General features: G+C 50.7%; 1 protein-coding gene across 4 annotated transcripts in view; it reads left to right on the forward strand.

Annotated features, from left to right (window-relative positions):
* The first annotated feature begins 411 nt into the window (after positions 1-411).
* Positions 412-23,205, forward strand: part of ILF3 (interleukin enhancer binding factor 3) — a 28,532-nt gene continuing 5,738 nt past the window's right edge. For 2 of the 4 annotated variants that reach the window (XM_045990669.1, XM_045990671.1), the window contains exons 1-17: positions 412-596; positions 12,907-13,005; positions 13,356-13,585; positions 13,743-13,920; positions 16,171-16,318; positions 17,735-17,826; positions 18,216-18,311; positions 19,012-19,123; positions 19,544-19,641; positions 20,210-20,321; positions 20,428-20,538; positions 20,854-21,053; positions 21,440-21,607; positions 22,046-22,183; positions 22,266-22,442; positions 22,540-22,693; positions 22,842-22,895. In XM_045990669.1, the coding sequence (XP_045846625.1) occupies positions 13,003-13,005; positions 13,356-13,585; positions 13,743-13,920; positions 16,171-16,318; positions 17,735-17,826; positions 18,216-18,311; positions 19,012-19,123; positions 19,544-19,641; positions 20,210-20,321; positions 20,428-20,538; positions 20,854-21,053; positions 21,440-21,607; positions 22,046-22,183; positions 22,266-22,442; positions 22,540-22,693; positions 22,842-22,895 (2,071 nt within the window). In that variant the 5' untranslated portion in view covers positions 412-596; positions 12,907-13,002. The remainder of the gene's footprint in view (positions 597-12,906; positions 13,006-13,355; positions 13,586-13,742; positions 13,921-16,170; positions 16,319-17,734; positions 17,827-18,215; positions 18,312-19,011; positions 19,124-19,543; positions 19,642-20,209; positions 20,322-20,427; positions 20,539-20,853; positions 21,054-21,439; positions 21,608-22,045; positions 22,184-22,265; positions 22,443-22,539; positions 22,694-22,841; positions 22,896-23,205) is intronic. The other 2 variants (XM_045990672.1, XM_045990670.1) reach the window with 2 other exon arrangements.

The raw sequence follows: 23,205 nt of genomic DNA on the forward strand, positions 1-23,205 counted from the left end.
GTACACTGAGCGACTGGCGTAAGATGGCAGCCGCGCAGGCGCATAAACTCGCAGCAGGGGAGACCCCGCCCCTCGACCTCCGTCACGTGGTAATGCCAAGTAAAACCGCCATTAAAAAAAGCGGCGACCATATCACATGACGCAGACCTACCAATACAGCAAAGGGACGCGCCGAAGTCCTTGTCACATGGCCAAGGAACCCTCTGAGTAAGCCACTATCACATGATCAAGGCCTCGAAAAGAGGTAAACGTCTCTATGCCACGTGACCAACAACGCAACGGCTGCGCTCCTGCCACGTGACTGAAGCCCGCCTTATCTCTTTTCGTCGCTCCCTCCCTCCCGGGCTTGGCCTGCGTCAGGCGGCAACGCGGCGGCAGGGGGCGGGGCTCCAGCCGATCACGTGGCCCGCACCTCCCCGGCGCGCGCCCGCCCGCCCGCTCGCCCCCGGCCCCGGCTCCTCCTCCTCCTCTTCTCGCCATTGCAGTTGGACTCAGCAGCCCGGTGCGCACCGCGTGGCTTTTGGGGGGAGACCCCGGCGGGCTGTGGCAGGAGGGCGGCGGCGGCGGTTGCGGTCGGGGAAGGGAACGCCGACAAGGTAAGCGTCAATGTGGCGGCGGCGGGGCCCATTCCCGCCTCTGCCCCTCCCCCCGCCAGTCCTCCCACTCAGCGCGGGCCGGGCTGAGGGGTCGCGGTGACAGGGCCTCAGGCGCCCCGCGCTCCCCGCCTACGCCCGGTTCCCTGGCCCCAGCACTTGTCTCATTCCTCCTTCGCCAGTCTCGCTCCCGCGCTCGGCCGTTACTCTCCCCCATTGTGCCGAGGAAACAAAATGGCGGCGGCGGCGGCGAGGGCCCGGTGCGCGCGCATCCGCCCCCCCTCGCGGCCCCTCGGCCGGCGGCGGCGCCTCGCGCGGGGGGTGCGCGCGCACCGGGCCCCCCGCCGCCGAGTCCCCCGGGCCCGGCTTTGTCTGTTGCGGCGCCCCGCGCGCACGCGCGCACGTGCCGGGAGCACACACCCCCCTTGGCCGGTAGCATCCTGGCTGGCGCGGCAGGAGCGAACCCCCTCCTCGTTCCTTTTCAGTCTTTGTCCCAGTCCCGTCCCGGGTTCCAGGAGAGTCCCAGGTTCCCGAGGCGGGAAATGTCGCCGCCTTTGTCCTTACATGGCGTGGAGACGCGGACCTCCTCCCAGAAACCCCGTTCCCACGCTGATTGCCTAGGAGGCCTTTGTCGGTGCATGGGGTTCCCAAATTTGTAGTCAGCCAGGCCTCCCCAGGGCCCATTTTTGGCGGAGGGTTTAAGCTTTTCCTTTCTTTAGTTCAGGTGTTTCACTGATGATGAATTTTCTCCAGGTTGCTTAGGATTTGCATCCTTCCTCAAAATGGTGATCTGGTGCGATATTTGGGTACCTGAAACTTGCAAGATTGTGACCTAAACATGAGAGCCTAAAACGATTTTCTGCATTATTTTCTCAAGTAGTTGAGGGACTGAGTTAAAGTTCTGCCCCACTTAATACTGCGCCTGGATGAATTATCTGGGATGTACAGTGATCAGCATGCTCTCCCTCAGTTCAGAACTTGGGGGCAGATAAGCCATCTCTTCTCAGTATTTCCAAAATTGATTGACCCGTTGCTTGGGATTCTGCTCAGGGGACATGATGGATGAGTAAGGGAGTGCCCATTTCCCTGAGAAGCCTTCCTTTTCAGGCCTTAGGTATTTCAGTGGTCTGAATCTTGGCTTCCGATTGCTTAGGATTCTCCTCTTTAAAGGGAGTGGCCTGGTGGCAGATTTGGGTTCCACAGGAAGACCTAAGGTGCTACCCAGAGTTGGGACTCAAATTTAGGGCTGCAGACTCTTTTTTTTTTTTTTTTTTTTCTCAGAGAGTTGTGGTTGGGAATCTCCGCGGATTGCTCACATTGCTGCCACTATGCTTTGTGTGTGGTCTTGTGGGATGTAGGTAACAGCAGCCAGTGAGGCTGTGAATGAGGTGTGGGAACCAGACACTCATTAACATCTGGAAAAGAGAAAAAGAGGCCCCGGGGTACTGGCAGGTGCTACTGTCCTAGTGCTGGGGTCTTTCCCCCAGCTGTCTGTTGGCCATGTGAGCAGATCCTGGACCCTGGGATTTGTGAATGGAATCTCTGCAGGCCCTCGTGTTTGGAGTTGATTGGAGGCTGGCAGTTACTGCCAGGCTTGGCCTTGCCAGCATCGAGTGCGGGTGTATCAGTGTTTCCCTACTCTTCTAGAGCTTGGGCAAGCCTGGGAATCTCACTCTTTCTGGAGCGGAGTGGTACCTAATCGCTTGCACTTTTTATTTTTTCCTGATTGAACTTGTCTAGTGCCTTTAGGCAAACATTCCTTTCTTTAGCTTCTTCTAGTATATTTTAGAGGCTTTTTGTTTCTGTTTTTTTTTTTTTAAAGATTTTATTTATGTATTTGACAGAGAGAGAGATCACACATAGGCAGAGAGGCAGGCAGAGAGAGAGGAGGAAGCAGGCTCCCTGCGGAGCAGAGAGCCCGATGCGGGGCTCGATCCCAGGACCCCGAGATCATGACCCGAGCCGAAGGCAGCGGCTTAATCCACTGAGCCACCCAGGCGCCCTCTGTTTTTGTTTCTTGAGGCCCATGTTATAGACAATGAGGAATCTAAGGCTGTTTCTTCCTTTTCTTAAATTCTTCCTGTCAAACTGTATTGTCAAGAGCGGCTGCTAATATGTGGGTGTCACTTACTCGGTGCTCGTTTTCTTGCTCCCCTGCTTAAGTTCTCCAGGTAGGAACAGGTGGAGTCAGTGATGAGGAAAGAGCTTTCTGTAAGTCTTTAAGCCCCTTCTGTTTGAGTAAGCAGTAGGCTTGTCCGTAGCAAGATGTGGGGCTTGGAAATGACTTTCTGAAAAAGGCTTTCTTATAAGTTTCTGTGAGGGCTTGGTTAGGTGTCTGCCTTCAGCTCAGGTCATGATTCTGGGTCCCTGCTGGGTGGGGAGCTTGTGCTCTCTTGCTTGTGTGTGTTCTATCTCTCTCTCTCTCTCTCTCTCTCTCTCTCTCTCTGAAATAAATAAATAAATAAATCTTTAAAAAAGGAAAAAAGTTTTCTTTGGGCTGAATCAACTCCCTCTTATTTACCTCTCTCATCCTTCTCCCCAGTTCCTCCTGATTTCACCTTTTATGACTCAAAGGAATAATTCCCTTACCCAAGGAACTTGGGTTTATACCTCCTTGGATTTGCCCTCCTTTTACATTTTGTCAGTAAGTTGATGGACCTTGTGCAGTTTTGAACTGTAAATGTCACTATCTGGTATTAACTTAGCATGTGTGTCTCACAGAGGGATGACATTTTATCTGAATATTGCTTTGATTGAGCCTTCATGGGAGTTAGGATTTTTTTCTTTTTAAGATTTTATTTACTTATTTGACAGAGATCACAAGTAGGCACCTGAGAGGCAGGCAGAGAGAGAGAGGGAAGCAGGCTCCCTGCTTAGCAGGGCTCGATCCCAGGACCCTGGGATCGTGACCTAAGCCGAAGGCAGAGGCTCTAACCCACTGAGCTACCCAGGAGTCCCGGGAGTTAGGATTTTCCAGGCTATGCGTATTGGGTGCTTTTTATCTTAGTCAAGTCCTGGGAGAGAAAGATTTGATTTCTATTTCCAGCAAAGGGGTTTGAAACTAAAGGCAGATAGTGGTTTGACACGAGTGAGTCTACACACAGTGAAGCAAGTTGGGGCCCCTGAAGGGATGAGATTCCTTCAGATTCCTGCTGCAGCACTTGACAGTTCATCTGAAATGACCAGCTTCCCTCTCTGCTCTGTTATTTAGGGTAAGTGGGTGCTGACTTCTTGTGGCGCTAGCAGCATTACAGGAACAATATTGAAAGCGGAGTGGACAGGTGTTTGTTAGGGAGCCTTTTCAGTGTGGCGACTTCTAAAAATTGTTTCTTGCCATTTTATGCTCTATTAAATGCCTGTGATATTTCCCCAAGGTTGCATTTAATAGGCGATCCCATTATAAATTGTGATTGGAAGTTTAGAAGTGACTTTTAACATCAGCCATTTTCACATGTCTCGAGAAAGCAATGTCCAGTTGAAATTTAAGTTTTTTTTTAAAATATTTTATTTATTTATTTGACAGATAGAGATCACAAGTAGGCAGAGAGGCAGGCAGAGAGAGAGGGAGAGGAGAAAGCAGGCTCCCTGCTGAGCAGAGAGCCCGACGCGGGGCTCCATCCCAGCACCCTGGGATCATGACCCGAGCCGAAGGCAGAGGCCTTAACCCACTGAGCCACCCAGGCGCCCCTTAAGTTTTTTTCTTATTAAGTGTTCATGGGATAAAGAAATTGAAAATGTAGCTGCTAGGTTTTTTTGTTTGTTTGTTTGTTTTTAAAGATTTTATTTATTTATTTGACAGAGAGAGAGATCACAAGTAGGCAGAGAGGCAGGCAGAGAGAGAGGAGGAAGCAGGCTCCCTGCAGAGCAGAGAGCCCGATGCGGGGCTCGATCCCAGGACCCCGAGATCATGACCCGAGCTGAAGGCAGCGGCCCAATCCACTGAGCCACCCAGGCGCCCCTGTAGCTGCTAGTTTTAACAAGAAAATGAGTTTGTCGTCCACAGGCCATATTCTTGTGTGCCATATGTGATCATTGAGGATCATTTAGTCACAAAACGGAGCATGCATCCTTTTATGAGAGTATGTAAATCTTTCCCAGATTATTATTATTATTATTATTTAAGATTTTATTTATTTGACAGAGATCACAAGTAGGGAGAGAGGGTGAAGCAGGCTGCCAGCTAAACAGAGAGTCCGATGTGGGGCTCAATCCCAGGACCCTGGGATCATGACCTGAGCTGAAGGCAGAGCCTTTAACCCACTGAGCTACCCAGGTGCCCTCCCCCCAAATTATTTTTATAATCTTAGGTGATTAGTGAGAAGTGATGCTGTTTGCAATTTGAGATCTATTGTAATTTTCTTTGAACGTCCCAAACAGCCATCCTTCTTACTGTTTTCATTAGGACTGTGGTTCAAGCTCAGTCTTACTAGGATAATCATCCAGGCCACTTGGTTTTCTGTTGCTTCCTTTGGACTCCTTTTCTTACCTGACTGAGTTTGTGTGTGTTTAAAGAATAAAATGTTGCCAGTTAGGTTGGCTGCTTCTTGGTACATTTAGATTTTTTGCTAGTTAATAATCCTTGCTATGTACTCATAATTCAGAAAAGCAGTCCAGATGTTAACAATGTGGAAATAACCAGCCCAGCCCCATGGCTCGTAGCAGCCCTTAATAAGCATTTGTCCTGTGGGTGACCTGTGCAGAATGTCTGCAGGAAGGAATAAAGGCTGCCCGGTGAGGGCTCACCAGTGACCAGAGCAGCACAGAGCAGATGTGTGAGCTGACAGGAGTGGAGAGAAGGTGAACTGAATTGATTTTGATGAAGTTAACTGGAATTTTCTTTAAAATCTCGGCTCTGGAGAAACACGGCGGTTTCTTGGGAAACCATATAGGCAACTACCACGTGACCCAGCAAGTTCACTCTTGGGCATTTTTCCCAAAGAAATGAATGTTTATGTTCACGTAAAAATGTATACACAAATGTTCATAGTAACTTTATTCTTGGTAGCCAGGAGTGGGAAGCCATGCCCTTCAGTGGGTGAATGGTTAAACAGTGGTGCCTCCATACTCGAATGCTACTCACCAACCAAAAGCAGCAAGTGTTGATAACAAAACTTGGATGAGGCTTGAGGCAGTTATGGTGCATGAAACAAGCCAATGCTGAAAGGTTGCATGCTCTGCAATTCCACATACATAACATTCTTGGAATGCCAAAATTATAGGAATGGTGAATGGATTAGTGGTTTTTAGGGTTAGGCATATGAGGTGTGTGGAAGGGGAGTGTGGCCAGTCACTTGCAACAGGAGGGATCCTTGTGGGGCTGCAGTGGCCTGTGTCTGTATCCACGTCTGCTCTGGTTGTGATACTGTACTATGTAGTTTGCAAGATGTTACCATTGCCGGGGGCGAGGGTGGGGGCTGGTTACAGAGGACACTTGATCTCTGTCATTTCTTACAACTTCATGTGAAGCTACAGTGACTTCAAAATAGAAAAGTTCTATTTAAAAGAGGGTGGCCCTTGGAAGAGGGAGGGGGTAGCTGTGCTGTGGACATTAATGAGGGCACATGATGTACTGAGCACGGGGCGTTAACATGCAACTGATGAATCACTGAAACTAGCAATGCAGTATATGTTAATTTAAATAAAATAAAAGTTTTAAAAACCGAAAAGTGCCGCCCTCACCCACTAAAATAATTTGTGTTTGTGAATTCGCATGTATACGTCTCATCCTTTGAGGAATGATCTTATTTTCTTTGCAGAGGTTGGGGGGGGTGTTTTGGGGGAAGTGAACAGGTTGCATGCCAAGTAAAAAATCTGGAGCACCTGGGTGGCTCAGGTGATTAAGCATCTGATGCTTGATCTCAGGGTGAGGAGTTCAAGTCCTGCGTTGGGCGCCACGCTGGGTGTAGAGTCTACTTAAAAAAAATCCAACAAGGAAGGGTTTCCCAGGGTGGGGGGTGTCCCCCTCCCCAGCCAGGTGTGGAAGAGTTCCTAAACTTACTTATTTCGCCACCTTGCCTCTTGAAGAGGATGTTGGAAAGGAGGTTTGGCAGTTCCACTTGGAGTCATGGTACACACTTTACTGACAGGTCCTCTCACAGGCAGCCTTGAAAAACATTTCTGTTGGTTCGTCCAGCAGTCGTTGAAATTCCTCCTTTAATATATTGCATTTGTGGTCTTATGGTCGATGAGGTTTCTTTCCATAAAGTCACCTTTTATCCTTAGTACTTGCAACTCTTATCTTAGCTAGTGTTTTCCATCTCATGTTTGACCCAGCTCTGAATAGGTAGGTAATTTGCTGGAAGGTCCCATAGGTGCTAGTTTGGAGAGCCCTGGTGGGCACAAACCTGGGGCTTCTGTCTCCCAAGATCCGTGAATGTTCTACAGTACTAGTGGCCCTAGAGTCCGGGGTCTCACCAGTGGAGTTCCAGAAACCTTTTGAGGGGAAAAAAATCTGTATTTGTCAACTTTTTATTTAGCCAAGAAAAATATCTTTGTAATTAATTAGTGTACCTTGTGTCCATCTTTTCTTGAGAAAAAAGACATGCTTTTTAAAATAGAAAATGTTTGTGAAAATCTTTATTCCTAACTTTATATCTCCTTGTGGATCAGTAAAAATACCATTGCAGACAGATTTGGGAATCACTGTACTAGATATTAGATCTGTGCTGGATTTTAAAATTTCTCGGAGTGGCATTCATAACCAGATTTTATTTTTTTATTTTTATTTTTTTTTTTTTAAAGATTTTATTTATTTATTTGACAGAGAGAGATACAAGTAGGCAGAGAGGCAGGCAGAGAGAGTGAGAGGGAAGCAGGCTCCCTGCCGAGCAGAGAGCCCGATGCGGGACTCGATCCCAGGACCCTGAGATCATGACCTGAGCCAAAGACAGCGGCTTAAACCACTGAGCCACCCAGGCGCCCCCATAACCAGATTTTAGATAGGTGTCTTTTGATTGAAGTGCTTTGTTAAACTTACTTTTTTTGTGTCCTTGATGATGTCAGTCTGTAGAGGTTTGTAGAGTCACTAAAGAGGAGCACCTGTCTGTTACTTCACGTCACAAAGCAGGACAGGACAGCTCCAGAGATGGGGCAGTTGGGCGTGGGGTTTGGATCCTTGCACATGGTGCTCGCTTCGGCAGCACATATACTAAAATTGGATCCTTGCACATGTCAAAGCCTAATTCTTCAGTCTCTTAGCGGAGCGTCTGTTTCAAGACAGTTCCCCAGAGTCTCTGGAATAGCGGTAGGAACTCGGGGAAATATGCTGGCAGAGCAGGTATCAGCTCTGGAAAGTAGGCGGGGCCGTACCTGTGAGGATGTTGCCGCTGCACCTGTCAGTTCATCCTATAAACGGTTGTTGATCCCTGCATGCTGACTTGGGCGTGTTTCTTTTTCCAACAGCAAGTGCCGCGTATGTCACATTCTAATTAGCAAGAGGTCAGAGAGGTGGTCATCACACTGCAAGAGAAGGGTTTTGTGGTTTAAACTTTCGTAACTCTTCATGCTGTGAGTGGGCTGGATTCGAGAAGAAAGAAACCTGATCCCTGTTAGAACATCCTGAGCCACACAAAGTTCACGTTTAAAACCCCGGTTCTTCACTCTCCAGCCGTTCCTTGCTTTGGCTTCTTTTCAGAGAAGCTGGGCTGGTAAAAATCGGGCTTCCTTATGCCCCATTTTTGAATCATAAAGGTGGTTGCAGGAGCGACTTCTATTTAAAGTTTGATTGGCAGGGGCCAGTGGAGTGTTGCTTATGGGTAGGTGGGTGTTGGGGGCTTCTCGCCAACAGTGTTCTTCACTAAAAATCTTGGAAAGGAGGTTTCTGCTTGCCCAGAAGACGGTCCTATATCTGTTAATGAGTTGGATTCCCTGGTATTCAAGACCAGAGCAGCTGGCTTCTGAAAAAGCCGGCTGGGATGACAGATCCGGGTTCATAGAGACAACGGAGACCGGGTTTGCTGGCCTGCAAAGGAGCATTGTCTCCAGTTTTCAGCGTTTGTTTTAGCTCACATAATTCTGTGCCCCTGAGTCAGGAGGCATCACCACCAAGGCCCGGTCTAAAGGAGAAGGGCACCGGGGCTGAATGTTCCACAGGTGGGGGCCAGGTGTGGTGGTCATGGCCAGCCACAGCCCAGTGGGTCTCTTCAGGGGTTCCTTCTGGGGCCTGCCGCTCGGAACAGCGGAAGATCAGGGGCTGCAGCCGCCTGCAGCAGAGGCGCACCCACGTTCGAGTTTTAATGGTGAAGGCGGCAGATGGAGGCCTGCATGCGGGACAGCAGGTGCATTTGGGGGCGTGTGTATGTCTCTGAGGTACTTTCGATGGGCTCATTTACTTTGACACAATCTTTTTATTTTATTTTATTTATCGGGGCACCTGGGTGGCTCAATGGGTTAAACCTCTGCCTTCGGCTCAGGTCATGATCTCAGGGTCCTGGGATCGAGCCCCACATCTGGCTCTCTGCTCAGGAGGGAGCCTGCTTCCCCCTCCCCTGCCTGCCTCTCTGCCTACTTGTGATCTCTCTCTCTCTTTCTGTCAAATAAATAAATAAAATCTTTAAAAAAAAAAAAAAGATTTTATTTATCTATTTGCCTGAAAGAGAATGATTGCCTGGGCCCATAAGCTGGGGGAGTGGCAGACGGAGGGAGAGGGAGAAGCAGGCTTCCCAGTGAGCAGGGAGCCTGATGTGGGGCTCAAGCCCAGGACCCCGGGATCATGACCTGAGCTGAAGGCAGATGCTTAACCCACTGAGCCACCCAGGCGTCCCGTGACACAGTGTCTTTTTACCCATTCATAGAAGAGTGATCTTCTACTCCTGGTTTCTCTTTGTCAGATGGCGTTTGTTCTGAGTTGCGATGCCCACCTCAGCTGTGGCCGGGCTTCAGTCCCTCTTCCCCATTTTCAGAGTAGGGAGCTGGGATGGACCCCTCCCGTGGTGGCAAGTTAGGTTCTGGGGTTTTTATTAAGTCTTATTACAGACTCAAGCTTTTATGTACATTTTTGGTGCAGAATCAATTATATATTTATATCTAATTATATGATTATATATTTATAACGTTTTAGGATGAAAATTTTCAAATGTACACCGAAGGTGACAGAGTCTTATAGTGAGCAGCTGCCTGTGGGTATAGCCTAGGTTCCTCCGTGGCCCTTTGGCTCTGGTTTTATCTCATACATCTCTCCGTCTGTTCTGGTTGTTGTTCAGTTCACGTTTATTTATGTACGCGTCTACTGGATGCCTCTGGCGTATAATCCACTTTATCCTTATGATGCCTTTCAGTGGCTGAAAATTGCGGTCTCTATCTAAGTATTAACTAGAGACCAGTATTTAGTTACAGTTGTGTTTGTTTTTGGGTTTTTTGTTTGTTTGTTTTTTCTTAAGTAATGCACACATCTTCGGTATATTGTTTAGTTTTGACCACTGCGTATGCTCCATCTCTACCAAGATGTAGACTGTGACCATCACTCTGAAAGCACCCTTCCTAGTGTCCTTGCCACCACCTATCCAGGGCAACTGCTGAGCAGTTTGGCTGTTCTAGAACTTCATAGATACGGCAGCATTTTATGTTTCTTTCTTTTTTTTTTTTTAAATATTTTACTTATTTGACAGAGAGAGATCACAAGTATGCAGAGAGGCAGGCAGAGAGAGAACAGGAAGCAGGCTCCCTGCTGAGCAGAGAGCCCCACGCAGGGCTCCATCCCAGGACCTGAGATCATGACCCGAGCTGAAGGCAGAGGCTTAACCCACTGAGCCACCCAGGCACTGCTCATTTTATGTTTCTTTTCTTTTCTTTTTTTTTTTTTTTCTTTTGTATTCCATTGCTCCAGATGTAGCTCCAGATGGGAGCCTTTACAAGTCAACTCCTTGTCCTTTGGACTTGCGTTAATGTCCAAGCACTTCCTTGCTTTTTTAAAAATTTATTTATTTATTTGACACCGAGAGAGAGGGAACACAAGGAGGGGGAGTGGGAGAGGGAGAAGCAGGTCTCTCGCCAAGTAGGGAGCCTGATGTGGGGCTCGATCCCAGAAGCCCGGGATCATGACCTGAGCTGAAGGCAGCCGCTAAACGACTGAGCCACCCAGGCGCCCCGCTTCCTTGCTTTCTGATGTGCAAATGAGCAGGCTCCCACAGTTCCCGGGTGAGGTGCAGGAACTGCCATCTCTCTGGGGAGCTCCTTTTAGAAAGTTAGACAACATCAGGTCTGTAAAACCTAGAATGAAAAGCTCTTAGCCTTCTGAAGACTTGGTTTAAGTTCTGTTGTTTTTAAAATCTCTGCATTTGATGTTCGTGGCGGCGGCGGAGCGTAGCACGAAGAGCTGGTAAGTGTGCGGTGAGATGTTGGCTCCTGGCACCTTGTTGGGCTCGGAAAGCAGGAATTTCTTCTCTACATTGTGCCAGCCAGCCAGGTCCATGGGGGCCAGGCCCTTGTCTGATGTGTCTGGCACTGTCCGGGAAGCCAACCCTGGGGCCTCGTGTGGAGAAAGTACGTGCTAAATACAACACGGTTGGAGCATCAGCCTTCGCTACTCAGAGGGATGCGGTTCCAGCGTCGACGTGGCCAGGAGTGGGGGCCATCTGGCATGGCCGTGTCTCCAGTGGGCTGTGATTTCTCGGAGTCTGCTTCTTGGTTGAGATTCTGGGTATCTGAGTGTTGGTTGAATTTTTGGATGACCTGCCGTGGCTGCGCTTTGATTAGAAGTACGTAAGTCCGTTCTGCAATTAAAAAAACCAGAATGGCAGTTTTCAGACATTACAAGTGAATCCCAACATAACCGTCTCCCAGCTTCAGCGGCGGTCAGCACTGCACCGTCCCATTTTACCTCCGTCCCCATCTCTACCACCTGCCTCCCTGGGGTGTTTTAGAGCAAATACCAGGAGTGTACTTGCAGCCGTAATTTATCTTAAATACTGCCTAGCAGTAAAGCATTCTTTTTGTACACAGCCTTGATATCTGTGTTCCTAAGTGAAGGAGTGGGAACTTTTTCATACGGGATGCACTTTGTGTGTCACTCACGCCTAGCCTCCCAGGGCAGCCTGGCAAGTGGAGATCTCGGTGGTGGAAGAAGTTGGTGCCGTTGGGAAGGGTCCGTGCTGCTTGCTTTCTGTAGGTTGACCTGTTTAATTTTGCCTCCTCCTGCGAAGATGGGCCGTATCTGTGTCACAGGTGTAGAAGGAAGCTGCAAGGAAACTGGAGGGCCACATGGCTAGTGGCTGGACAGGCAAGCCTAGGTGTGTGCGGAAGCTCCCATTTGGTGACCGAGCGGTTCGTCAAGGGTGCAGTGAACAGCTGAGACCAGAGCGGAGCCCAGAGATTCACTCCTCTCCCCAGCCCTCCCACAGCATAGCCTTTGACCTCCGCTTGTCTGTAGCCCCCTCTAATTCCACCTTTCAGCTTTATAGTTCACTTTGAAACCTGCAGATTTGCAGTTAGGTTGTTAGGTAGTCCTGAAGCATTGTGGGAAATTCTTGTTTTGGCCCGTCAGGTCCAGGTTTGTCCTTGAAATGTGTGCCTTTCCAAGTGGGGCCTGCTGCCCCTGCTGGTGACTGACCAAGACTGAAGGAGCTGGCTGTTGTGTGGTTGGATGGGATATGCGCATTCTTCTGTTGTGTATTACTCTGATGGATTTTGTTGTTGTTGTTTACTCATTTGGAAGATTTGAGTGTGGACCAGACTGTTTGCACAGAGTGGGAATTGAGTAGGTTGTAGTCAGCCTGTTATTTAGAGCCCCAGATGGTAATTACAGCTGTGCTTGTCCTGAGGACTTCGGTCACGCACTTGGTTCTCTCGGCCTCTCCAAAATGGAACGCACAGGTGTGGCCACGTGGAGCCACGGTCACATCCACCTGATGTTGCGGGAGGTTCTTGCCTTTCCAGTACAGAAACTGGCTTTCTGTCTCCTGCTTTCCTTCCGTCTTTTTCATTCCCTTCAAAGACCAGAACTCTTTCCCTCTCTTTTCCTTCTTCAAGCACCAAGAGTTTGCTGAACATTTATTGGAGGCTCATAGGTTTTTGATTTTTTTGTCTATATGTGTAAAAACTGGCATATTTTACATTAAAAAAAGATGAAAGGAGATGAAATAGAAATTTACTGGATGTGGGTGGAAAGTTGGTCTGTTTTCATTTTTACGGGATTTTATAATTAGTTGTTTGTACCTCAGCTTAGCAGTGACTACTTGGAATAAAAATGTGTCCTCCTGGGTTAACAGGGCCCCTTCCCGTGGCTGCACCACTGTCCTTCATCCTGTTCAGTGTCTGGCTGCTAAAATTCATCCATCTATGAAATACTTGAAACTAAAAAGATTTTCTGATCTTATAGATAGTTGAAGTATTGATAACACCAAGGAAATCTGTCACAATTTGAAAAGATAAGCAAACATTTGATTTCCAGACACTACAGAAAAAAGAAGTAAAGATGGTAAGTTTTTTTAATCATACTTCTTTATTCATGATATTCAGAGATGTGGCATTTCCCCAAGGCATTTGATTCTCCTATTTTTTCATTAGACTTTTTGAATTACAAAATACTACTACATTGTGTCAGAGTTCACACGCATACAGATACAAACGCACATACAAATGTTTTAGGTTGAGTGTGTCCCCTCTCAGCTGCCTCCGGAATGAGCAGCTGTTCCATTTGGTTGTCCTGCTTCTCAGCCTACTCTGACACAAGTGATAAGGCAGAATTCTGAGTTGGGCAGCCTGAAAGACACCCAGAGGGGGCTTGGTGTCTGTGCAAGGTTTTAAACTGAGTGTTCACATTTCCAGCGTCCAATGCGAATTTTTGTGAATGACGATCGCCATGTGATGGCAAAGCATTCTTCTGTTTATCCGACCCAAGAGGAACTGGAGGCGGTCCAGAACATGGTGTCGCACACAGAAAGGGCGCTCAAGGCCGTGTCCGACTGGATAGACGAGCAGGAGAAAGGCAGCAGTGAGCATGCGGAGTCTGAGAATGTGGACGTGCCCCCGGAGGATGAGGCCAAAGAAGGGGCTGGGTACGTGTGAGGTTTTGGAAGGGTGGGGAGCCTTCCGAGAGAGACTGGCCAGCATCGGAGTGAGCATCTCCTTTTCTAAGATACTCCAGCCTTTCCAGGGACTCTGGGTTCTGGCTGCGTGGACTCCCTCACTGAGCATGCATTGTGTGTCCCTCAGGGAGCAGAAGACGGAGCACATGACCAGAACCCTGCGCGGCGTGATGCGCGTGGGCCTCGTGGCAAAGGGCCTGCTGCTCAAGGGGGACTTGGATTTAGAGCTGGTGCTTCTCTGTAAGGAGAAGCCCACAACCGCCCTCCTGGACAAGGTGGCTGACAACCTGGCCATCCAGCTCGCTGTGAGTGTCACTGCCTCCCCAGGGTGGGGTCGGGTCGCGCTTGTCGGGGACGGCGGGACAGAAGAGAGGCCCACTTGTGCTGTGCATCGGGAGGTGCGGCGCAAACCCCGCCTCGCACGTGCTTGCGCACGCCTGACCCGGAGGTGACGGCAGGACGCCGCAGGGCTGCTGAGGTTCTGGGATGGCGCCTGACCGACCACCATGGGCCCAGATGCTGTCAGCCGGGAAAGACTCGGTGCCTACTATGTGCTGGGCCGTACTGGACTGGAGCCCTAAGTCCGTGCTCCATCCATTGGGGTGGATGGGCGGGTATGCGGAGGGTTGGGTAGAAGGTACAATGATTTAACTCTTCCTCCCTGATCCAAAACTGGACACAAGAGCTTTTTAAAAACCAGCTTATGTGTTTCATTACCAAAGTGTTACATAAATAATACCCTCAACATTTCCTGTGTGTTTACTGTTTATTATACCAGACTCTAGACCAGGCGTACTGTTGGTGTTCTTACGTATATGTATTTATTTATATGTGTTTATAAGTTTCCTCCTCGTAATGATCCTTTAAGATAGGATTTTGTTGTTCGAGTATTTCAGGAGATGTCACTGGGGTGCGAGGAGCTGAGTAGTTGATCCCAGGACCCCTGGTTGTGGGTCCGGGGGTTTCAGGACCTCCATGTGTCACCACCGTGTGCTGCCTCCTTGGGACACATTCACCCTTGATTCAGCAGCAGGATTAGCAGAAGAATAAGTAACAAAACGAAACCAAGAAGTGGAATTCCTTAGGGAAAGGCACTGTTCATTTCCAAATGTAAACATAGATTTTTTTTTTCTTTTTCCCATGTGCTTGATAACTTGATTTGGGATAGAGGTCAGAACTGAGTGTGGAGCTAATGCAGTACAGTAGGTACTTCTGGAGAGCCAGGTTCCGGGTGAATGAAGCCCTAACTGTTCTGTTTCGGTGGTGGTTTGTTTTTTTTTGTTTGTTTGTTTGTTTTTTTTAATTTTATTTATTTATTTGATAGACAAAGATCACAAGTAGGCAGAGAGAGAGAGAGAGAGGAGGAAGCAGGCTCCCCACTGAGCAGAGAGCCAGACGTGGGGCTTGATCCCGGGAACCTGGGATCATGACCTGAGCCGAAGGCAGAGGCTTTAACCCACTGAGCCACCCGGGCGCCCCGTTGGTGGTCATTTTTATGTTAATTTTAATCCAGGTCTATAAAAAGTATATTTGTTGATGAAAATTGCGTTGTTGTAAATGTTTCCAAAGGAAAGACCTCTTTTCTCTTTTGTAAAGTCTTTTAAGAAAGATACAAATAGTGTATTTTTATTGATTCAGATTAGTGGTTTTTGACTGGGGCGATTTTGGCCCTCACAGAGGACGTTTGGTGAGTTGGAGACAGTTTTGGTTGTCACAGCAGGGGGAGTGGGGTGCTGCTGATCTCTGCTGGGTGGGGGCCAGAGGTGGCTGCTCAGTGTCCGCAGGGCGGAGGCTGTCCCCGTAGCCCAGGGGGTCCCTGGTGCTGAAGTGGAAAAAAACCCAGGTTCTTCAGTCTGCATTTGTCCTCTCCTCAACGTGATAGTGCCTTTATATTTCTCCTCACAAAAACCATAATAGTTTGAATTTTCTTGATGAAGGCACGTAAGCTGGTACAAAGGAGAAAGCAGAAGCCAGGCGAACATCGTTTTATAGACACGCACGTTAGCAGCAAGCACATGTTTTTCTGTGTGCGTCCTGTGACACTGATCACTTACTACTCCGTCTCTTTGCACACTGATGGCTGCCCCCCGCCCCCAGCAGTGGGTTCCTCTGTGCTGCGGGTTGTGTTTGCACGCGGTGTCGGTGTAAGCCTGCAGCCTGGTAGTGTAGGTCTTGTCACGAATTCCATTTTACACATTAGAAACCAGTATCTCAGTGAGGTGAAGCAACTCGCCCAGAGTTAAACACAACTCCCACGCAACACAATGAGGATTCGCACCCTCGTCTCCTTCTCCCAGACCCTGAGGTGTTGCATTGTGAAGCTCCTCGTGAAAAATGACTTCTCTACGTAGTTAGAGACCTTGGCTCTGGAGTACCCAGAAAATGGCCAGAGACCTGGTGGGCAGGAGGGAGGTCCCGATCCCCTAGATGAAGGCACCGCTGTCCCGTCTCCACCCAAGAAGCTGCCACGTGTGCTGGGGTAACCTGCGAGACAGAGCTGTTGATGGCCTGCCTTGGGGAGGAAGTGTGTTTGAAAGTTGCGTTTTCTTTTGTAGGCGGTCACGGAAGACAAGTACGAAATACTCCAGTCTGTTGACGATGCTGCAATTGTGATAAAAAACACAAAAGAGCCTCCATTGTCCCTGACCATCCACCTGACATCCCCTGTTGTCAGAGAAGAAATGGAGAAAGTATTAGCCGGAGGTAGGGAGGCTGAGAAAGGCCAGCAGGACTGTGGAAATTTGGTGTGCCCTCACCAGGCAAACGTGCTATTCAGTTTTAGACTGCTTTGCTAAAAGGCTGTCGGTGTAGCTTTGACCACCTGTACTCTGAGACCCCATCTCCCGTGCAGTTTCAGCACTTGGGAGTTTGACAAAACAGTTGCACTAAAAGTGAGTAGCACTTTTCTTAGAGGATTGCACCGTTTTTTTTTTTAATCTGAATCCGTGAGTGTTCTCATCAGTGTTAACTTGGTTTTTCTGTTGAGCGTTCTCTGGCCTTGGAAAAGTGTGTCCCTGGTGATTTTATATGGCCTGTAAATTCTGGAAGACAACCAGATGGTCTCTGCATGAACATCACGTTGGAGTCATGCAGACAGCTTGTGTTGCAGCAGAACCGAGGGCCGCCTCGCTCGTTCGCTTCCAGGGGCCGCTTTAATCAGCTGCCGGGATTGGAATGCGAGGAGCTGGTACAGAGTTTTGGATAAAGTTGTAAACAGTTGTATTATTTGCAAAACCAAAAATCTCAGAGGCTCATAATGCTTTCGTAATTCAGAGGCCACCAAGGGCCCCTCCGGTGTCTCTTCTGCGTGCAGACTGTTTTTAATCCGAGCTCTCGCAGCGCAGAGCGAAGGTCGCAGGCCTTATCCAAACCCCTGACACGTGGGGGGCGGCGGTGACGCGCCCCAGTTCTGCTGCAGCAGAGGCTCACACCTTGCGCCCTTGTTGCTATTCTTTGATTACCTTTGGTTCTCATACCTGATTCCAATTATCGATTTAGGGACGCTGGACCTTTGACCAACAGGACTCTCTCTGTCAAGGGCTGGGGCTAGGGCAGTCCCGCCTGGTGGGCGGAGGTGGTCCCCTTTGATGCCTCAGGGGATGGCCGTTGTGGGAAGCAGAGAGGGAGTTCATTTCCACTCCCCCCACCTATTATGGTGTTTTTGTTTTTGGGGGTTTTTGCTTTGTTTTTATTTTTTGGGGTTTTTTTGTTTTTGGTTTTTTTTTTTGGTTTTTTTTTTTGGGGGGGGATTTTTGCTATTGAAATTTTTAGCATAGCTAATTTATTGGGAGCTCATGGGGAGGAAGCAAGGTAATTGTCTATTAGAAGATAGGATCCACCTATCTGTCCCCTTCCCCTCCATGGGATTATTCCTTTTAGAGTAACTTCCCACTTCTGTTTTTGTTTTTGGTTTTTTTTTTGGAGGGGCCTCCGATTTTTACGATCTCCTCAGGGCAGAGTTAAACGCACTCTAGCTTCTCCTTCCCTGGTCTAGGGTGGAGATGACTTGAGATTCTGGGAGCCTCAGCTGCCCTTTAGGAAGCTGCCACATCCCCTTTCCACCTGACAGAAACCCCTTGGTCAAACTGTACCTTGTCTTCTTATTCCATCCATGAATAGAAACGCTCTCAGTCAACGATCCCCCGGACGTTCTGGACAGGCAGAAATGCCTTGCTGCCTTGGCGTCCCTCCGACACGCCAAGTGGTTCCAGGTTTGCATTTTGTTCTTCTATTTGTCTTTTGGTAGAGAATTCCTAAGTTTTAACTTGGCTAACTTACACCATAAAGTTTCGGTAACATTGAAGACCGCCGTGCCGAACTTAGCACCTGCTGGCGTGCAGTTGCTAACGGAGCGCGCTTAGACAAATTTGACGTCCCCAAAGGAGGCTTGTGACTGAGTAGGTGGGCTGCTGCTGCTTTGTGCCAAGAGTAACCTTGTTCTTGTCCACACGATGAAACCGCTGCTGACCACACACTTGATGGTCTTGACCGTTCACCATTTACCCTTGACAAAGTAGCACCCTGAGACTCGTGTTTTTCATGTTTGCCTTGTATTTAAGGGAGGTTCCTTGGTGTAAAGAGCCTGTGCTTTGTTCTCTAGGCCAGAGCCAACGGGCTGAAGTCATGTGTCATTGTCATCCGGGTCCTGAGGGACCTGTGTACCCGCGTGCCCACCTGGGGTCCCCTCAGAGGATGGGTAAGGCACCTTATAGCTGTGGCCACTTGGGGTTTGTGTGTGTAGAGACTTCTCCTGTATCCCAGGAATATGTTATAGTAACCGGGCCGGAGTGGCCCTCTGGGCTGTGGCCGCTGCATCCCTTAGTAGCCATTTATTGAGAACTACTTTGTGCCACACCTCGGGCAAGGGGTGAGAGCTAGACCGGGATGTCCGTCCCCACCCCCCACCACCCGCCATGGTGGACACATAGCTCAGCCTAGGGAAGGGCGCTGGCCAGGTAGCACATTTACTGTGAAGAAGCATTTTTATAGCTGCTCGTGGACGGGGGTCAGCAGAGTGGGGCCCATAGGCCAGTTCTGGCCAGCTGCCTGTGTGTCAACAGCCTGTAGTTAAGATCGCTTTTTATATTTTAAAGTGGCTGCCTAATAAATGCATAAGTATCTAGGTAACAGTTTCTGCTTTGCCTCTTGGCTCACACAGTCTGACAGATTCAGTGTTCATCCTTTTAAGGAAAAGTCACCAAGCCCGGCTCTAGTTGTCCTGACTTTGGTTCATCCTTAGCTTGTGATCTTTGAGGGCTTTGACCCCCCCCCCAACTTGTGAAATTGGAGGGCTTAGACACCCTTTCCCCCCAAAAAACACACACGCAGTGACAGCTCCTCAGCGTCGGTCGATCGCTTCCTGGACAGCGGCACTAACTGTCCCTCTTGCCTTTCAGCCCCTTGAGCTTCTCTGTGAGAAATCCATTGGCACAGCCAACAGACCAATGGGTGCCGGCGAGGCCCTGCGGAGAGTGCTGGAGTGCTTGGCGTCAGGGATCGTGATGCCAGGTTGGGGCCTTGTGCTTTGCAGGTTGCAGGGAAAGGACAGGGATTGAGGCCCCGAGGCCACTTCCTGGCGGTTCCCCTGACCGGGTTAGGGCAGCAGCAGCCCCGTGTCCCTCTAGGGCCGAAGCATGCGACTCCCCTCTTGCGCCATCATATCCAGCCCTGTGCCGGCTCCGCAGCTGTGACTCAGGGCGGATCCGGGGCGGTGGTGACCCACTCCCACGCGAGCTCCTTGCTCTGAGACACGTGAATTATTTCTCTCATGGGCTGGACGCCGAGTGGGTCACCGAGCTCAGCGTGTTTTCCAGAGCTGGGTGTGGATGGGGCGTGGGGGGTAACGCACCTGGTCCCCTCAGCCAGCACAACTCTTCCGAGATGCTAAAAGATAATCCTCTGCATATCTTCCTTGTTTCCTGCCTTCAGATGGTTCTGGCATTTATGACCCTTGTGAAAAAGAAGCCACTGATGCTATTGGGCATCTAGACAGACAGCAACGGGAAGATATCACACAGAGTGCGCAGGTATAGTCATCGCCATTGCCAACGTGAGCCCTTACCCAGTCTGTAATCACTGGCTTCCAGTTCCGTTACTGGGTATTCTCAGGGTAGCCACTGGACTTGTAGGCTCATGTTGGGGACCGAAGGAAAAGGGATTGTGCCTGATACAGGGCGCCCCAATCTGGGCTGCTTCTTTCCCTTGGCGCCACGCGTGGTTGTCTCCTGTCCCCTCAGCCTGCTCGAGTGCTGTTTTTGGACACCGAGTTCAGCGGGGAGAGGTATTTGCTGTGTGCACTGCTCCAGGGTCCTTCCCTTGCAGGCCCCCCACGTGGCTCCGTGTGGCAACCAGTCCCCAGGTTGGGGTCTCCTGTATTCCTCTCGAGGGGGGTGGTCACAGGCAGGCCTTCCCCCACAGCAAGGTTGGGCCCTGGCAGTCAGGCCCTCCTCTGGCTGTTGGGGGACCCCTTGCTGTTGTAGGGGAGACCGTTAGCAATCCCCTCAGCTCCCACCCCTTCCAGAAGGCATTAGTGAGCGCACACACCTTGGTGGGGAGCACAGGGCGGCTGAGTCAGGTCCTCTTCCCCTTCTCCAGCATGCTCTGCGACTTGCTGCGTTTGGCCAGCTCCATAAAGTTCTGGGTATGGACCCTCTGCCTTCCAAGATGCCCAAGAAACCAAAGAATGAAAACCCAGTGGACTACACAGGTAAGCTCGCCACGGGGGCCTGGCCCCAGCCTGCTGGTTGGCGTGGTCTGCTGGCAGGAGTACGGGAGGGAGTCTCAGCCTTCTCTGTCGTGGTTTCTTCCTTCAGTTCAAATCCCCCCCAGCACCACCTATGCTGTTACGCCCATGAAACGCCCGATGGAAGAAGATGGGGAGGAAAAGTCTCCGAGCAAAAAGAAGAAGAAGATTCAGAAGAAAGGTACTAGGATTTGTTTCTAGACCGTAGCGTGTCTTCAGGCTCAATTAAGAGTCCCAAAGTGGTGAGATGCTTGCTTTTTGCCTTAGTTTTCTCAGGCAGGATATGGCAGCCATCCTTGACTGACTGTAGTGTGGGTCTGGAACGCAAGTGGGGTGGACGTGCTGGGAGCAGCGCGGGTGAGGCTGGGGCTGGGGCAGGCTTCCAGGCCGCCGTGCCGTGCCTCAGGAGCAGGAGCGGGTCCTGGGTGACTCCTCCCCCCACCCCGGGGACCGCCGACTGCTGGTCTGGAACCCTGTCGGTGTTCTGTCTCTGCAGAGGAGAAGGCAGAGCCTCCCCAAGCTATGAACGCACTCATGAGACTCAACCAGCTGAAGCCGGGATTGCAGTATAAGCTGGTTTCCCAGACCGGTCCAGTCCACGCCCCCATCTTTACCATGTCTGTGGAGGTGGATGGCAACTCATTTGAGGCCTCTGGGCCGTCCAAGAAGACTGCCAAGCTGCATGTGGCCGTTAAGGTAAATATGGGCGGGTTCAGGCACCATGTGCTTGTTCTCCCTGCAGCAAAGTGCTTCTGTTTGCTTCTGCATCGGGGCTCCTGTTGAGCCATCCTGGGCCATAGTAACCCTCAGCGTGGACAACACCCGGCTTAGGGAGGGTGTGTGAACACGGAGATGAGTAGTTCTCAAATGTCTTCCAAGTCACAAGTGGAAGGATAGATTCCTCATTGTGGTTGACAGGCAGAGAGTCCCTGAATGTAGCTGGGCGTCAGGGATTTGGGGGGTGGGGGACAGCCTCCGATTGCTGGTTCGGGATCCAGGGGATGGGGGGAGGTCTGCATAGATGACCCTGGTGCTGAGTCCCCATCCCTAACTGGGGAGTCTCGCGGGTGTCCCTCCGGCAGGTGTTACAGGACATGGGTCTGCCTACTGGCGCGGAAGGCAGAGACTCTAGCAAAGGGGAGGACTCTGCTGAGGAGACGGAAGCAAAGCCGGCCGTGGTGGCCCCTCCGCCTGTGGTGGAAGCTGCTTCGACCCCCAGTACTGCCTTCCCCTCCGATCCTACCGCCGAGGTGAGCACGTGGTGGGGGCCGGCGTGCCCGGTGGGATGCCGCAGGCAGCTCTGTGTCCTGTGAGCCAGTGTGGTTGCTGGTTCTCGTTACTTCCCCCACAACGGTAGCTTCCAGTCCAGGGGCCTGCACAGGGAGCCGGGGGTGAGCCTTTGAGCTGCCACCACGAGGGCCCCTGCTGATGCTGACCCAGCCCCTGGGGCTGCAGTGGGATGGTCCTCAGCTGAAGTCAGGCCATTTCCCAGAGATAGAGTGCCGTTGGAGGCAGTCCCATTGCTGGACGCCCTCTGATGACTTTCGGAGGCTGGGAGGCGAGGGAAGTGAGAACAGCAGGGAAGATGGAGTGGAGGGTCTCTGTCCTGTCTGGGGGCAGCGGCCCTCCACCACAGGCTGGAAAGCCCTTAGCTGAGTTTTTTGGTTTTCTTTTCTGTTTTCCCTGAGAACGTAAAACAGCAGGGGCCGATCCTGACCAAGCATGGCAAGAACCCTGTTATGGAACTTAACGAAAAGAGGCGTGGCCTCAAGTACGAGCTCATCTCCGAGACCGGGGGCAGCCACGACAAGCGCTTTGTCATGGAGGTGAGCAGCCAGCTCCCCAGGAGTTAACTCGTGCCCCAGGGGAGGCTCGGGGCCACCCTGAACACACGTCTGTTCTTCCCAGGTCGAGGTGGATGGACAGAAATTTCAGGGTGCTGGCTCGAACAAAAAGGTGGCAAAAGCATATGCCGCTCTTGCTGCACTAGAAAAGCTCTTCCCTGATGCTCCTCTCGCCCTGGAAGCCAACAAGAAGAAGAGAGCCCCTGTGCCCGTCAGGGGGGGACCGAAATTTGCTGCTAAGGTAAGCGGTCGGCCTGGCCGTCTCTGGCCTTAGCCCGAGTTCTCCTGTGGTCGGAGTGCGAGGTGAACGCCGCTTGTCTCTATTCTCTCCCCCGCAGCCACATAACCCTGGGTTTGGCATGGGAGGTCCCATGCACAACGAAGTGCCCCCGCCCCCGAACCTTCGAGGGCGGGGAAGAGGAGGGAACATCCGAGGTCGAGGTCGAGGGAGAGGATTTGGTGGCGCCAACCATGGAGGCTACATGAACGCTGGTGAGGACCCTGGTCTTGTGTTGTCCCCGCGGACCCCACTGGCTCCCTGGAGCACGTGGGGCCCCTGGGGTCCGGCCGAGACGGTGGGAGAGGCAGGGGCAGGGCAGACTCACCTGCCTCCCCCATGACCCTGTGTGTTCCTTTCCAGGCGCTGGGTATGGCAGCTATGGGTATGGAGGCAACTCGGCGACAGCAGGCTACAGTAAGTGTGTGTTTCTCTTTGTCTGAGGTTGGGGAGAAGCTACAGCTCAGCTCCCGCGCCTGAGTTAGGAGAGGGCGGCCCACCCGCAGCAGCCTCCCCGAGGTCGAGGAGTGGCCCACAGCTTTTCTCAGTAGTTAGAGCAGACGGTCCTCTGGCCCCGTGCTGCAGACGTGTGATTCGTGCTTTAAATGTTGACACACGTATTTGTGTGCCTTGAAATTTCCTTGAGTTAGAATTTTACATTTCTCTGCTTTAAGCCATGTGAAGCACCAGTCCTGTGATGATGCTTTTCCTGACAGTGCACAGCTCT

Source organism: Meles meles, chromosome 20, assembly GCF_922984935.1.
Source record: "Meles meles chromosome 20, mMelMel3.1 paternal haplotype, whole genome shotgun sequence".
Classification (NCBI taxonomy): domain Eukaryota; kingdom Metazoa; phylum Chordata; class Mammalia; order Carnivora; family Mustelidae; genus Meles; species Meles meles.